The sequence below is a fragment of the Agelaius phoeniceus genome, chromosome 7 (assembly GCF_051311805.1).
Source record: "Agelaius phoeniceus isolate bAgePho1 chromosome 7, bAgePho1.hap1, whole genome shotgun sequence".
In the NCBI taxonomy this organism is placed as follows: Eukaryota; Metazoa; Chordata; class Aves; order Passeriformes; family Icteridae; genus Agelaius; species Agelaius phoeniceus.
In genome coordinates, this window is record NC_135271.1 from 41487312 (window position 1) to 41503849 (window position 16538).

The 16538-nt window shown below is 36.1% G+C and overlaps 1 protein-coding gene across 4 annotated transcripts in view; it reads right to left on the reverse strand.

The window, feature by feature from the left end:
- Window positions 1-968: 968 nt before the first annotated feature.
- ZNF148 (zinc finger protein 148) overlaps window positions 969-16538 on the reverse strand; it is a 42170-nt gene continuing 26600 nt past the window's right edge. For 3 of the 4 annotated variants that reach the window (XM_054636501.2, XM_077181677.1, XM_077181679.1), the window contains 3 exons: window positions 16425-16508; window positions 10410-10528; window positions 969-10071 (listed from right to left, as the gene is read on the reverse strand). In XM_054636501.2, the coding sequence (XP_054492476.2) occupies window positions 8482-10071; window positions 10410-10528; window positions 16425-16508 (1793 nt within the window). In that variant the 3' untranslated portion in view covers window positions 969-8481. The remainder of the gene's footprint in view (window positions 10072-10409; window positions 10529-16424; window positions 16509-16538) is intronic. The other variant, XM_077181678.1, reaches the window with a different exon arrangement.

Below are 16538 nucleotides of genomic sequence, written 5' to 3' on the forward strand. Positions count from 1 at the left end.
CTCTCACAGCCACTGCTGCCACAGGAGGCTCCTGAGGTGCCCCGTGGATGCCCAGGTAGCGGCACCCACCGGCTGAGGGGCTGGTGACATCCCAGAGCCACCAGCCCTTCCTGCCACGCTCATCTGATCACAGCTCCAGTCTTCACACACTGCTTCACTACAGCTCTTTTCTCTTTAAAAGGGATCGTGCCACTCTTAACACCTTCTTACATAAAACTTGCTTTTTTACATGAAGTAAAATCAACACAGCCAAGCATTCCACAAAAATCAAGTATCTACCAAAAAGGACCCTACCAAAAGATTCAGGGAAACATCATGCCTGATACACACAAACAAATAAAGAGGAGAAAACAGAATTACCAGTAATTAATACTATGGTTTTGTAGGTGCATAAATGCTGTTATCCTCAATTTTTTTTTTTTAATATGTGCTTTAACAATGGAAAAATCTATGTAACAAATACTCCATATACTACACGTGCTACAAAATGCTGTAATGCACACATGGCATACTTTTATCCAACAGACTTGAAATCTCGAGTAATTGAGTTCACCCTTCTTACAACAGAGATTAAAACAAAGTCCTGATTCTCATGTACGTGAGGAGCTGCTGGCACTGTACAAACTCACTCCAGTGCAAACAAAAATCACAAAAGGAAAGCTGGTCTAACACTAGGTGTTTCTATTAAAGTGGTTTCAGTGGATTCTCAGACAACTAGGATTGGAGTTAAAATAAGATATTCTGTTTTCTATAATCAAAGGAGGCAATGAGATCCAAAGGAGAAGAAAACCCAAATAAGTTCTGTGTGTTTCAAATAAAATACTTAAATATTTCATTTAATTGTTGAAAAGTATCCACTTCAGTTCTTGCACAACAATATGTATCTTTACATGCCTTCATCTGTCTCATTAAGAAAGCAGATTTTGTTTGAAATTATCTAACATGAAAAATACTGCTAAGTCTATTCATAAAACAGTATTCTATATTTTTATTTTTCAAACAGCAAGTGACCACATTTAAAATGCATCATTTGCAAATATAAATTATCAAACTATTAGTTTAATTAAAAATAAAGCAAAAACATAACTTCCCTTAGTATCACAATACATAGAAGGGTATTATAAACCCAAAAAGACTAAGTTAACCATAAGAAAACAATAACGTCAAAAGTGATGAAACTCATTAAGTCACTTAATGAATAAATCAGTCTAAGAATACAATACCATTCACCATGATTATGTAAAAAAAAAAGCAAACTTTCATTGTATTATACAGATAAAACAATCCAATCCTTCATGCCACATTTTGTAAACCATGATATAAATTACACTCACAGTCAAATGAACAGGAAGAGTAACTCCCAAAATATTTTAAGTTGCTTTTAGGGCAGAAATAAAGGCAGAAATAGAATCATTTAAAATATATCAAGTTTAACCAAAAAAAATTCATTTGGTCAAGCCTGCTATCCAAATAGTTTTGTTCCCTGCAAAACTATTTTTGTCTTTTTGTGAGTTATGAAATTTAAATGTTTCTTTTACATATTAAATGTAAGTCATGTGTTGAGCTACATTAAGTCCTTTTATACTTTTATCATTTTGGCCTTAAGACCCAAACATCTTCCATGGACCCACACACACACACACACACACACTCTCACTCTCTTCTTGGTATCAGGAAATTCCTCATTTCACAGGAATAATGAAAGACTCGTACTGATTTCTGTCAGAAACATAAGGAATATGTAAATTCATACTTTCCAGGTTCCTATAAAACCATCTCTCACCTATATATACATACTCCAACCGATGGAATTCAGGCTATGGTCTTTTGTCTGATAATAAAGGGACGGAATAGATGTTGTAGGATAAAGAAATACTGTATAATGACTGAAATAAACCTATTATCCTAAATTTATCTATACAAATTATCATTTTTTATTAACTGAAATACAAAGAAGGCATATGGACTCCAGGAAAATAGCACTATATCAGAAATTCACTGTAACAGTGTTTCACTATATATATCATCAGGTTTTTCATAAGACAATTTCTTCTGTACACTAGATTTTGTACTAATTTCTCTATCTTCAAATCCATTATATTTTCAGATCCAATTCAGCACTATATAGTATGCCTTCAAAATAAAAGGAAGTCACTTGCTTTATTGAATACCAAGTTCCCTTCCGGACAGTATTTAAAGAAAGACAAGACTACACAGACAAAGTCCAGTATAATTCATTTCTGACATGAAAATTTCAACCCCTCATACTGTTGCAAAATTCCTCCTACTGAAATGTCTACAATAATAATAATTATAATAATAATTATAATAATAAAAAGCATACATTACATATAAAAGATACCAGTGTACTAAAAGTGACAGAAGTGGACTAGCAAATCCTTCAAAGCACATATTATATAAATGACTAGCATTTAAAAACATTTCTTTTTCTATAAAATGTAGGTCATATACATTTATAAATTGGGGGAGGAGGTTCTAAAGCAGTGATGACTGTTCAAATTGATATGCTGCTCTGTACAGTCTAATACCTATTCAATTCAAACTATAAGTTTGACATCTAGTTTATCAGAATAAACCCATCTCATCATCTCATAGCTCATAATTTGAAAAATATGCAACTCAAAGGAAGAGGTGACTCAAAAGTTCACTGTTTATCTGCATATGAAATAAGAAGAGAACTATTCCTTTCTATGGGTGGCCCAAGCCTCATCAGTTCAATATCAGGTCTTAAAGACTCCAGATTAATGTAGAGGAAGTGGCAGGAATCAGCACAGAAGCAGAATAGTATCTCTGATCCTTTAGAGACACCGCTACTCAAGCTCAGCAGTCTTCCTCGTCTCGCAGAAGTGCAGCCAAGCCATTCATTTCTCACTCAAAGGGGACGAAGCCATAGATCTAAACACTGTCCTCTCTGTGACTGAAATTGTGCTCTGTAAACAATGGTTTGTATTCCAGCAGGAGGACATCTGAATTTATTTATAAAAAAATGATTAAGAATATTCATTAACTCAAACAAGGCTACTGACTCCCAAAGGTATTTTTGGAACTTATCCTTATGCTACTTGTCAAGTTAGCACTGTCATGTATTATTGCTTACAAACAGTACATCATCATATGCCTTCTAACAGAGCAGTACTGTGATCAGTTCATATTTACAGGCTTTTCTGTTTGTTTTTAAACAAGCTATAAAAACATTACATACTTTACAGACAATACAAATACTCAAGTCAAACAAATGGAATGCATAACAATAAGAAATGTCATAAAGGAAGACTGACATAAGTCCTTGATTGTCAAGACACATTTATATTTATATATAAACTCTAGCTGTGCAGAATCAAAGATTCAATCATAGGTACATCCTTATTTGATAAATCATATTTACAGCATGATATTGCATAAAAAAATAAAATAATGTTGTTTACACAATATTACCTTTCCATCCATTGGATTAAGGAAAGCAAGAAACAACTCTTAGAAATGTTTGCTTGCCTCAGTTTGTGTTTCCTACCAAAAGATGTAATTTTAAAAAGGAAACAGAAGGTTTTGTATTTGAGTAGAGCAAAAGCGACTATAAATTTATTTCCCTGACACAAAGCAATTTGAACTTGAACAGAAGGTAAAATTTCAAATTAAAGACATGTCTTTTCATTAGCAGTAATACTTTCTTAGTGCTTGTCCTTTGCAAAGTGAGTTTCAGCTAAATGCATTACATGCCTAACATAAACATGCATTACCCTAAGTCCAATGAACTTTCAAAGTTACAAGGTTTCATTTTAATAAGACATTTAACTCTAGGAAACTGTAAAATTATTCATTTGCTTCAGTACCAACCATGTAATTTGAAAGTTCACATGTGTACTGGTACCGACTGCATAAACATATTTCTGCCTGTTAACATTTCCAAACGGATTCCCAGGAGCATCAGGATTTTCCCTGTGATTTGTAATGGTATTAAAACAAGCAAACAAAGAATAAAAATCAAAGCTCTCAAAGCCAAGAAAATTTAGTTAGCAAATATACATACATAATGTAATCCAATGCTGCAAAATTCAGAGTTCATTCATCCAAATATTCTGGTTCATTTCAAATAGTTACTAGACATGATACAAATTCTATAAAAATATCCTGATCAAGCATGGAATACAACGTGTCTGTTCAGGTGGAAAGTTTTCATAGGAGAACACGAATACTTTGGAATAAACTCCAAAAGTTACAGTAGAACCCCAATAATTTGCAGCAATGCCTTAGAAACCCTTTACAAATTACAATTTTGAAAACGGTGAAGAAGCAGGCAACAAAAGCAAGGATGTCACATCACAAAAAGTACTTTGTTAATTTATTTTGACAACTGCAATTTAGTTTTCAATACTCCTTCTACCTCCTAGTATACTAATAGAGATGCTGTAGTATACTTGGGTGAAGTAGTACAGTATTATTGTGTGAGACCTTGCTACAGTACTTTTTAGACCATTGCAGAGAGGTGGGAAAGGACCATGAGGGATGGAGAAACCTGTCAGATGCTCTGTTTAGAGGTCAGCGAATTAGCAAGATTTTACTGTACTTCTCAATTAACAATGAAAAGCTCCCATCATCCAAAAAAACCAACAAGTACAATATAAAAATAATACAAGTGTTATTCCACATGAATACTTTCTTGTCCTATTTTTTTCTTGAAACACAACTTTCCTAAAGACAACACTAGGAGACACAAGATCATAAACATGGTTCTTTTATCATCCAATTTAAATTGTTTATGCTGTTATTTGTAAACCAACATACAGTAATACACATGGTTAATCCTTCTCCCCAAAACTTGTCATTTATGATTAATTCATTCTCAAATCAAATGAAGAAAATGCAAATGCCTATTAGTATACCATTACAAGCTGATTCCTTCATTGTCTGTTATATTAATGGCAAAACATATCAAAAGATTCATGCTAAAAGGGACACTGTCAAGTAATTTAGGACCAAAATATGGCCTATTAATAAGTGCATGTGTGTATATATATATATGTATTTTGTATATATATATATATATGTAGAGAGAGAGAGAGCTTGGTAATAAATGTCATCAATTTCTTCTTTTTCAAAATTATCATTGCGCTATCACTAGTAGATATCCCCAAAAATTCCACCTTACACACACACACATATCTGGTGCTCACATAACTTTGGGTAGGAATGGCTGCTGTTAGCTCAGGGGAATCTCCACGCTCACCCCAGCCTTATACTGACAGCATAAGAACAGAACAGACAACCAAAGCTGCTTTTTTTCCACACATACACAGAAAACTAACAAAAATGACCAGATCAATATGAAGAGTGTGCATCTGCAGCAGATTAAAAGCAGCAAAACGTGAGCAGTGAAAAACGCTTTTAAATAATGCCATTATTAAAAAAAGCATGAGCCTTTTACAGAGCTAAACCTCCCAGAACTACATAAACACTTGTTCCAGGATAGAAGGGGATGTACTCAGGAAATCACAGCAGTACATTTGGCTAACTCCTCCAGTGCAGAAAGCTTCAAGCATCAGCAGATCAACTACTCACACCACTGCATTAATTGTACACATGGAAGAACCCTACAGGACAGTCCCTGTGGCTTAGGGGACTTGCCAGCCTGTCCTAAGGCACAGAGTGCAGCTGGAATGGCTCAGCAGCAGGCTAGGGAATGAGCTGGGATGGAAGGAACAGCAGTTCCTCTGGGGATCCTGTTTGGCTGCAGGGAAGAGCAGGTTCCTTCAGTCTGAGCACAGCCTGCTCCCTCACACACCCTGGGAGAGATTCCCGAGTGTGACAGTGGCATGGCACAGCCACTCCCTCCGAGTCCTCAATCACATTCTCACACCACAGTGTCAATGCAGCAACTTTTTTTAAATAAAGCTGAGTCAGTCCCCTTAGAGAGAAGGAGGCTTCATTCCTCTTACCTCCCTATGGGCCCACAGCAGTGCAGTTACACAGTAATAACCCAGCCTTTTTTTTTTCTCTTTTGTTCCTTGCTATATTTAACAAATAGTACAATTGCCATCTCCTTGCAACATTTCAGGGCATAGGAACAAAAGTGCCAACACTGTATTATTCAGGCACCACAAGCTAGGATGTCATGGAAATGGACACTGAAAACAAAGTATGCCTTACAAGAGGTGGTTTCCTGGGATATAGGGACCCTTTATGCTATTTCTGTGCAACACACAATGGAAAGTCAAAAAACCAAACTGACCATAAAGGAAAAAAAAAACAGAGAGACCACGAATCAGTTTAAAAATATTCTTTCAAAGAAATTTCTTTACATGTATCATTAATAATCCATAAGGAATTTACTCTTCTCCCTTGATGCCCACTCTTTTCAAGTCGTGGCCAAATATTCAGACAAAATTACTGGTAGGTCATAGCATGCTGAAATGCCTTACTGTATTACACACAGGGTCAACAAATCAAAAGAGCCTGCTTTCTTATACAAAAGTATTAAGAAATTAGTTTATATAAACTGTATTCTTGCCAATAGAAGAAGCAGGCTATGGATAATAAATGCCCTTTCTCCCTCAAGTGTACCAAGTGAAGTTAGTGCTGTAGTAGTGCTCCCATAAGGGAAACGACAAACTGGGATCTGTTTCCTGGTAACGAAAATTCAGAAAAATATTGCTACTGCTTTGGTAAGAGGTGGGAAATGTTCTGGGTCCTGTTAAAGTCCTTTCTTAAAAGACAGGATATATTTTAGCCCCTTGAGATGCAGCCTTTTCTCCTACCTGATGGCTTTATCTGAGAGACACTAGCTAGCAACAGTGCTGTAAAAACCTGGATGAAATCCTATTTTAAAAACCACCATACACACACCTACCTATATGTGTATGTGTGTGTATGTGTGTGTGTGTGTGTGTGTTTTTCCCTGGTTAATCAGCCTACATGAGGCTTAAACTGCCTTGAACTACCAGACAGTGTCCCTTTAGGGAAGGTGCAAATAGAATGAACATACAGTTCAAAAATCTGAAACTTGTTAACTTAAACTACACAATAGTTAGGCTACTCAAAATCTTACCACCTTAAAAATGCACACAGAACTACTTATCGTACCATACTGTATACTTCAAGACAAAGTACTATTCAAAAAAACATATTCATGGTACAGGGATAAACTTTGTAGTTTATTTATACTGTGAAATGCAATGAAAACTTCTGATCACTCTCCTAGGCTGGAAAAAGAAATGCCACTCACTAGCATCATTCACCAGTTTGAGTTGGTAAAATTGTAGTGACTTTTACTAAGCAAACACTAAAAAATAGGGAATTTGAATGCCCACTTCTTCAGCTTTCAGGGATACTTCAATAAAATTAATAATTGGAATTGTCAAAATTCTAGACAGAGAATTAAAACAGTTTTTACAGAAGCTAAAAATACCCAATCTCAAGTATATGGAAAAGAATTACTGGAGCTGCTGTATGAGATGAAAATGATGCAACCGTATCAAACCTAAACATCTAAAAATGGTTTTATTTTTTGAGAAATCAAAAACTATAAAGTTGGCTAAGTGCTCTATGTTAATCGTTATGAGTATGTAGGGTAAGGTACAATTAAGCTTTTAAATCTTGGAATACACTGTTTGTGTAAGCATTTTGCAATTGGGAATGTCATCTACAGAGTATTTTAACTAAAACTTCAAAATCTTGGTTTCTGCATATGAAAAAGTCATTAAAAAGTTACATCTAGATTCAGCTGTACAAAGAAATACACATTACTTCTGGAATGAAGTAAAGGCTTTAGCAGTTAGGCATTTTGCTTAAAAAAGTGTTTAAAGTATTTTAAATTAATTAGACTTTTAAATAGTAGAGTTAGTCTATCAGAATTCACTTTCTTTCCCTCCAAACACAACTCAAGGTAATGTAAAGCAGAAATAAAGGGCACATGGTCTAAAATTATTTTTGAGAGAAACTGAAGATTTTTCTAGAAAATGCTTTCTTTTAAAGCATATTTGTTTGACTTCCAAAACTTACTTGTTTATTCTGTGTGTTTAGTACACGTTGATTCCCTGCTGAAGAGCAACAACTATGCTGACAAGCTTAGAAATGACATTGTGAATAGCATCAGACAAAAAACTGTCCTCCCAAAGCATACAAGGAAACCAGCAAGGAAACAATCATGGGGGAAAGTCTTACCTGGGGATTTTGTTTATTTTAAAATTTCATAGAAGGTAAAATATTTTCTGGATTCAAACAAGTGAATAATAAACTGCCTTTGATAGGGGCACCAACATCAGGCAGTTCAATGACTGATGGCTAACAAACAATTTTTTTTAAAAAAGAAAAAAGAAAAAAGAAGCAGTTATTGGTCTTGCTAATATCAGCTTACTTCTGTTTTAACATAGCGCTCTTAAAAGCTGTACAGAACTCCATCTTATACAGAGCAACCCCCTTTTGACAAATGTGTTCTAAAGTGCCAGTATTATTTACAAAGATTTCTTAGCCAAAAGTCTGGCCCGTTGTGGCATCAGGTGAAGAAGTCATCCCAGCTCTGCTATCATTTACATTCACCAAGGGAAATTCTGGGAAATCAGCACTTGTCCCTGGTCCCCGAAGGTTCACCTGTCCATTGGCAGTGCTAAACTGAGAGGATATTCCAGCTCTTGCCCCATGGTACTGAGCTCTAAAGGGCTGCTCAAAGGAGCTAATTTGATATGCTTGATGAACAGACTGTGCCTCTGCTTTCTTCTGAGAAGTTACTTGATCCAAGAAGTCCTGTGTAGAGGAGGAAGAAGAATGATTTGCCTCATCACCTGAAAAGGGAAAAGGGTGCTGAGAATCACCAACCATTAGTCCAAAGTGAGACTTGTCTGGAGTTGTTCTTAATGGAGAGTTCATCCCCGACCGAAAGCTATTGACAGGTATAGATGTGTAGACCTTCTCCATGGAAGGAAATGCTGGCTGGGTTGTAAGTGTCTGGTTATCAGTCACAAAATTAAGGCTCGGGTTGTTCAAATAGGCATCATTTTGGCTAGTTCTGTCCAAAGCTTGCTGTAAAAACTTTGAATATTCTTGTAACATACTAGCTTTATCTGATGAGGAAGCTTGAGAGCTTGTTCCAACCGTCTCAGATGGGGTCACCTCAGATACTTCAGCGGAATTGATGGATATACTAGAGGTCACTTCTGTGTCAGCCACGCTGAAAGAGATCTCATGCTGTCCATTAGCCTTGTGTGAATAATGATCTAACAGAGTTTGCAGTACCTCATCTGGAATGACATTTTTGTCATGGTTACCTTTAATTTCAACATTCAGTGCCTGTGTGTCCAGTATTGAGGCTGTAGCAGTTTCATCAATGACACTGGCCACAGCTGCCTGCGTTACTGAAGGTTGAGATGCTATGGTACTTACATTCAAGGCATATTCTCGACTGTTGTTACTAGCTGCTTGTAGATACCTCTTTTTCTTCAAAAACTGCATTGCATCATCATAATTAGTGCTGCTGTGTACAGGTTTACTGGGCCCTTCCTGTAATGTGTCGACTTGATCAATGTCAGCATTACCTTCAGAGTCCAGTAAACTTTGCTTATCCACAAGATCGAAGGTGTACTTCGAAACCTTGCTGTCTTCATATGTAGATAAAGGTGAAATGGTTTGACTTTGCTCAAGTGGCTGCTTTAGACTCCTCTTGTTGACCTTTTTGAGAACCAGCTTCGGTGGGTGTATTTCTCCAGAATTGGCTTCCTCTAAGTGCGATCCACTGACTGAAGAATGCGGCATCTCAACAGCATATTCCGCTACCATATATTCATCTTTTACTTTAGTACTAGAAGAGTACAAAGGCAAATAGTCATTTTTGTCCTTCTTGTGTTCTGATTTATCTGAACTTTCCTTATCCCCAGATTTTGTTTTCTCTGTTTTCTGCCTTTTCTTCTTTGGCAAGGAGCTGTCTTTCAGAGGCGTAGAGAAACCGGAATCTTCCTCCGATGGCAAAAAGCCAACTTTGGTGGCACTTCTGTTGGGTTTCTTCTCGCGGTTCTCATGGCACATACGTTTGTGTTTCAGCACACGATCAGTCCTGGAGAAATACTGGAAAAGATTATGGTGATGATTATTATTATTATTATATTATTATTTTGCAAAAAGAAATATGTTAGCAGAAAGAAAAGAAGCCTTTCATTCTAACGAATTTACTTGATGATTCACCCACTTGACCAATTTCTAATGAAGTGTCAAACAAGAGCATACAGTCAATAAAATCAACCACAGCCAGCTGTGACTCTGCACCACCAAGACAGCCCATCTTGACTGAAAAAACATTCATTATATATTTATGTCAATAAAAAGGAGAAAGCCCATCTGCAATACTGGGGAATTGACCGGTGTTTTGGCTTTCAAGCACAGAAGATTTCACCAATTCATCTTACCTGCAAACAATATTCACACTGGTAAGGCTTCTCTCCACTGTGAGTTCTTTTGTGCCTTTCCATGTGATACTTCTGAATAAACCTCATACCACATTCATCACAACGAAATGGCTTTTCACCTGATAAAAAACACATAGCAATCTTAATCTAAAAGAACAAATCAACATTTTTCCATAAAATTACCAGGTCAAATACTACATTCTCTACTAGAAACAGTAAGAGGATTTAGTCTATTGCTATTTAAAAACACAGGGCTTGCTTACACTATTTTTTTCAATATGCAGTTGCTGATGCCTCAAATTACTTTAAGCTTTTATGCTAAAAAAAACCCTAATTTTAACACTAAATCCTTACTCCTCTTTCTAATGCAGGTGCAGGTATGTCTTACACCTAACAAATTAAGAACTGCAAAGATGGTCTTCCAGAATTGTTGCTACAGTATGCATTTTTTAGAGCAGACAACTGTATAAAAATACCTCAAGCCTCTCACCAAGTCATTACCTCAAACCCATCCTTACTAGGAGAGAATTAATGCATTTCCGAACTTCAAAGGTAACATTTTGGAGGGTGCTCTCTATTTTTCCATTTTTTCCCCTTATTTGCATGTAGAATTGAGAGAACTGCTTTGAAAAAGTCCTACTATTTTGGCTGAAACCCAATTTTTTTTCTAAGAACTAATTTTAAAAAATGTTTTAATCAAGTCAAAACCCAAGAAACCTCTGTAGCAGAACCAGCATTTGCAAACTTACAGGTTTCTCATTTTGATTGTTTTGTTAGCTAGTTTTGGTTTCTGGGTTTTTTTCTTTACTTTCAGGAAATAGTCATTCAGACAATATGCACTGCCCTGAATTCATCTTCAGTTCCCCTTGTTTTTCCTCACAAAGAAACTCTGCAATAATACTTTCTGAGCAGGGAGTAACTATTTTTATTTCTTTTGACTTTTGCCTTACATCTTCCCTCTCATATTTTTTCCTAGGTTTCTCTGACAAAACCTAAAAATTTCAAATGCATTGAAAAGTTAGTTCTGCTTTTATAGAAGTTCACTATTATTTACTAGAACTCACCCTGAACAACAGTGATCTCTCCTCTTAGTATTTACTATGAAATCTTTTGGACTGACATAGAGGTCAGGGATTGTCTTGGCAGCATCTGTCAAGACCCTCTTTGTTCTGGGTACTGCACTGCACTGATTTTTGGGATATGAACCATTTATGTCTTGTTTCCAGAAATATGCAGACTATTGCTATTTTCTGAAGTAGTTTTATTCTTACTAATTATATTATGAACTGTTGAATTACCAACGATTAATTGTTAGAGTTTAAAACTTTAAATTAATAGATTTTATTATTTAAAATGTTGATAGAGTTTGTATTTTCCATTTAGAGAAATGTTCGTATTTTCCATTTCCAATAGAGAAATTTATCCACATCCTTCTTCATATGGGAATACAGTACCTGAAAATAAGGTTGCAGTATTTATAGAGAATAGAATGGAAAATATCTGGATCACCCACACATGTGCTCCTAGTCAGATCACTAATGCCCAGAGTTTCAACTTCCTTAATTCCAAGCAATTTCTAAATCTCTCTCTTTGTAAGCCTATATCCTATTTCAAATTATTAATTCTTACCTCTCCATGTGGCTTCTCAGCCAATCCCTTTCTCGGATGAAATTATTCCAATTTATTCTCTCCTAAATCAAATTATCTCCTCTCCTCAGATCTCTCAGGTTCCATCAGTTCTTCTTCTACAGGCTCACAACCCCAGCATTCTCTTCTTTCACTTGACTTAAAGAACTTTACCATTTCTTGCTTATTAATAAGCACCATAAAATTTTGCACTTTTTTCAACATCCCTTGTAAGTTATAAACACCTATCATATCATTCCCTCTCATCCTGCCTATAAGCAAATCCTCCCTTCTGGCCTATTTCTTCACTTTCAAACTCCAGATTCATTCTTCATGTTCTCTTTATTTGTGAGGCACCCTCAAAACTACAATGCCTTACTCCCAACAAGCCTGTTCAGACTTTCTGAATCAAATTCCAATCCCTGCCTTCCATTTTCAGGATGCTGAGGGAGGACATTTAGAGCTCATTGCTCTTGTTTCATACATGGGAACTCTTCCATTCCTGAAGACTACTACTTAGTCCTTTCTATTTACTGTTTTCTTTCCCTTTGCTCCACTATTCTACTTTGTGTTTTTTTTTAAATTGCACCTTCAAACAGCTCTCCTTACATTGTTTCAAAGCTTGCTTTCATACTACCTTAGATTTATTTTAGAGAATGGAGTGGCTGTTTAGGTTGAAAACTATCCTGAGCCTTAAAGCAAGAGAGCCGAGTCCTGTTCTGGCCTTGAACAGCCCTCTAAGGAGCCATCCTGCAATCCCAGGAAATGCAGAACTCTTCATTAACACACTTACCTGCAGCCATGCACTCATTTCTGTAAATGAATGCACACTGAGTTCCTTAACATTTTCTTACTCAAGCTGACTATTTGCTAGCAGAAGATTCTGCAGCTACCTATCCCCATTTCAAGGCTTAAACAGGGTCAAACAGGGGCCTGTGGATTTTAGGTGGATTACAGTCACCAGCTATTTTGGAGACTTTCAGGGCACAAACAAATGCACTGCTGGCCATGCCTTAACAGGGAGAAGAATTTGGGACACTGCCCTGGAGTTAACTCAGCACAGTACAGAAAATCATATTTTTCAGCAGAATTCCAGAACACTCTGAAAGTAAGATTAAGAAAACCTTTGTGAAACTGACACCATATTTAATTTTGGCTTTAATCTTCATATGGAAGATAATTTTAGGAAAAGATTAAAAATTAATATGAAGATAGGCTTCCAATAATAATTTCATCCTAGCAGAAGCCTAAAACTTCAGATGCCTTCCACAATTTTGTTGTACTTTTCAGACAGGATCTATTGCAAATGGAGGAGACCATTAATAACAGCCTTTTGATAATGCAGGGAGAATCCAGGACACATTTTTTTGAAATGTCTTGGTCATTGGGAAACAATCAGATGTATAAAAAACCTCAAAATTTAAAAATACAATACAACAATTAATGCATTATTTACGAAAACAGCTCATGCGTTGTGTCTGTGTTTGCAATCTATTAAAACCAAGCCATAGAATTACTCATCCAGTATAGTACAAATATTATGTGTATGAAGGCTGTGACAATTATAAAGCCAGGCATTTTAAAGTCTAAACAGAAAAAAAACCAAATTATAAAATACTAAAGAAAGCTATAAAAAAGCAGCATGACTGAATAAGGCACTTAAATTGTTAGCCCCAATGGTGCTTTATTCTTTTAATGTAATCTTAGTTTTTGTGTTTAAAATGGAAAGTAGGGTGGCTTACACAATTAGGACACATGAACATATGAGTGGGTAAGGTATATAGAAACATCTCTAAGCAAAAAGTAAGCAGACATATTTGAAAGAAAAAAAAAAGAACATTCAGCATCTTCTCTAACCTCGTAAACTGAAAATATTTGCATACCAGTGACTCTTCCCTCTCTTACAACTAAAATAGCAATTTTCTGTATCATTAGGGACAAGTTTAGCAGCAGGGTTCCAACACTGCTGCCCTCCTCTACACACAATTATAAGCAAATTTTGTACTAATGCAATGTCTGCTTTTAGATGCAACTGTTTAATTATTTACACAGACTAAGGCTGTTCATTGATTGCTTCCTAACTCCCTCACAACACTTCCTTTGAAGGAGTGGTTCAGAGAACTAAGTCAAATCAGACTGGAAATAGCTGAGGCACCTGTAAATTGGGGGCTTGTAAGAGGCACAAAATGGGGCTTCTACCTGTTACTACTCTTATTGGTTGGTCTAAAATAAACTAGAAAATTTGACAAAAATCTTTAAAAGAGTAAGAGCTTTCCTGTTCCACATCAGCATTTTGAACACTGTCCAAAAGCTGGTGCTAAAAGTGGTCATTCACAGAGATAAAAATGGAAAATAAAAAAGTATTGAATAAAGTTAAGAAACTTTTTTTTTTAAAGGGTATGAATAATACAAACAGATCTTTACTTTCATCAAACTAAAGACAGACCCACTGCTCACTTTCTCATTAGAGAATCAAGCAGAAAATTCAAGTTTTCTGGATGGGTTTAGTTATGCAGCCCTGAACAAGAGAGCAACTACACAAACAGCTAAGGGCCAGTAGTGAGCACTGTCATATAGAGGTGAAAGCACAGACAGGTATGCAGAGTGCCAATTAGCTATACTATAACTGGGTGAAGCCAAAAATTAAACTCTAGCTAAATTCTTGTTGACTAAACAGCCTTCAGAAAAAAATTCTGCCACTCCTGGAAGCTGGGTTTTAAATGTTTTCTCCTAATCATTACTATCACCTAGGAAAACATCCATGATTCAACAATTTAAACACAATTTAAACTGTCTTCTATTTTCTGAGAAACAACCAAACTATAGCTCAGGATGCTGAGGAAAGGAGGAAACACAGTTATCTAAAAAAAGTCAGATATGGTTAATTAGTTAAATGGTACCTTTTTCTCTGCTAAACAAAGACTAGCATATGAAAGAGCTGGCATAAAAACCTACAATCCCACCACATCCACCCCCCTCCCTCCAAAGCTTAGAATCGACACAGATTTCTCATTAGGGCTAGAAGCTAAATTTTAAAAGATAATTAAATAAATTTATAAAATATTTGCAGTCAAGTGTTAATTAACTATATTGCCCAGACTCTCATTTTCAAAGCCACGTACAGGGAATAATCCTCATTTGAAAAAAAAAAAAGAAAAATCTTCTAAAAAATGTGAAGACTGCACTCAAATTTTTGCCTTTTTGGGGGGGGGCTGGAGGGCAGATAGATGGAAGAGACTGAATGAGCATTCTTTTCAGAATAAGTATCTACACAAAGTGAAGGCAGCATGGTTCACCAATTCAGAGCCAGAGGAAAGACTAGGAGCAGAACAAAGACACTGGACAGAAGAATGGAAGACTCTTCTGTGGCTGACTGGCTGAAGGAAACCTACTTAGTCTGGACTCATGGCAACCTAGGATACAAAAATCCCATAAACAACAGGGCATTTGTGCATGTAACTCCCTGTACACTGCTCTGAAAATTCATTTTGCAGAGTTTTTTCTCCCTCTCAACCCTTACACATGCACACACTGCACTGCGTGTTAGTAGCTTTCATATCCATTTAAATGCTACAGCCAAGAAACACTGTGCACATTCACCAGCTCTGCTTTTCTGAAAAAGAGGCTGAGAAATTGGCATCTAGTCCAAAAGGGACCATATTACAAAATATTTAAAGAGGGATTGAAAGGCCATGCACCAAAATGCCAAAAACCCAATGAAACCAAACCTGTTAAAGAATGTGGTTCTGTGTGGTGCAACAAGGTAAAAAAAAATAAACATATATAAACTTTAACTTGCTTTGGTTTAAAGCTTCGGGCCTTATTTGACCTACACTGCATATTTTTAAACTAAGACTCTTCTTTTTAGGACAGTTCTGAATTAAACCTAAAAGAAGAAAAAAAGTGGAAAGAAAAGCTGATACTAATACCTTTGGGGTTAGGCATTTTGGCCATTTTAGTCCTGGCACTTTTCCATCAAATTCAAATACAAACAAACAGACAAACAAACAAATAAATCTATGGAAATGTAATTTGGAAGTCCCCCTTGTCTGAATTAACTTGATACAACAAAAGACAGAACTGCTTAACGAACTTTGACTTTTATGAATGTACAAACTTCAGGATTTGCTGCTCTGGGGTTATTTATAGAAAACTACTTTCAGATCCGCTTACTGGACTTCACACTCATTTTACAGCCAAAGGAAAGTGGAACAAGTTGAAAGCACAAAACTAATTTCTTTTAAAAAGCTTTATAACTTTGTAACATGTTTTAAATTAAAACAAACTACGACAGGGTTTTTGGCTGCATATTTATTACCAGAAACCTTGCCTGAGTGGGGAAACAGTTTTTAAGCACGCCAGTAAAGATACTCAAGGCACTATACTCACCAGTATGAATCTTCTCATGCCTCTGTAGCAGGTACTTCTGTATGAAACGCATGTCGCACTGACTGCACTGAAATGGTTTTTCACCTTGAACAATATAATTCCACATCCATAAGT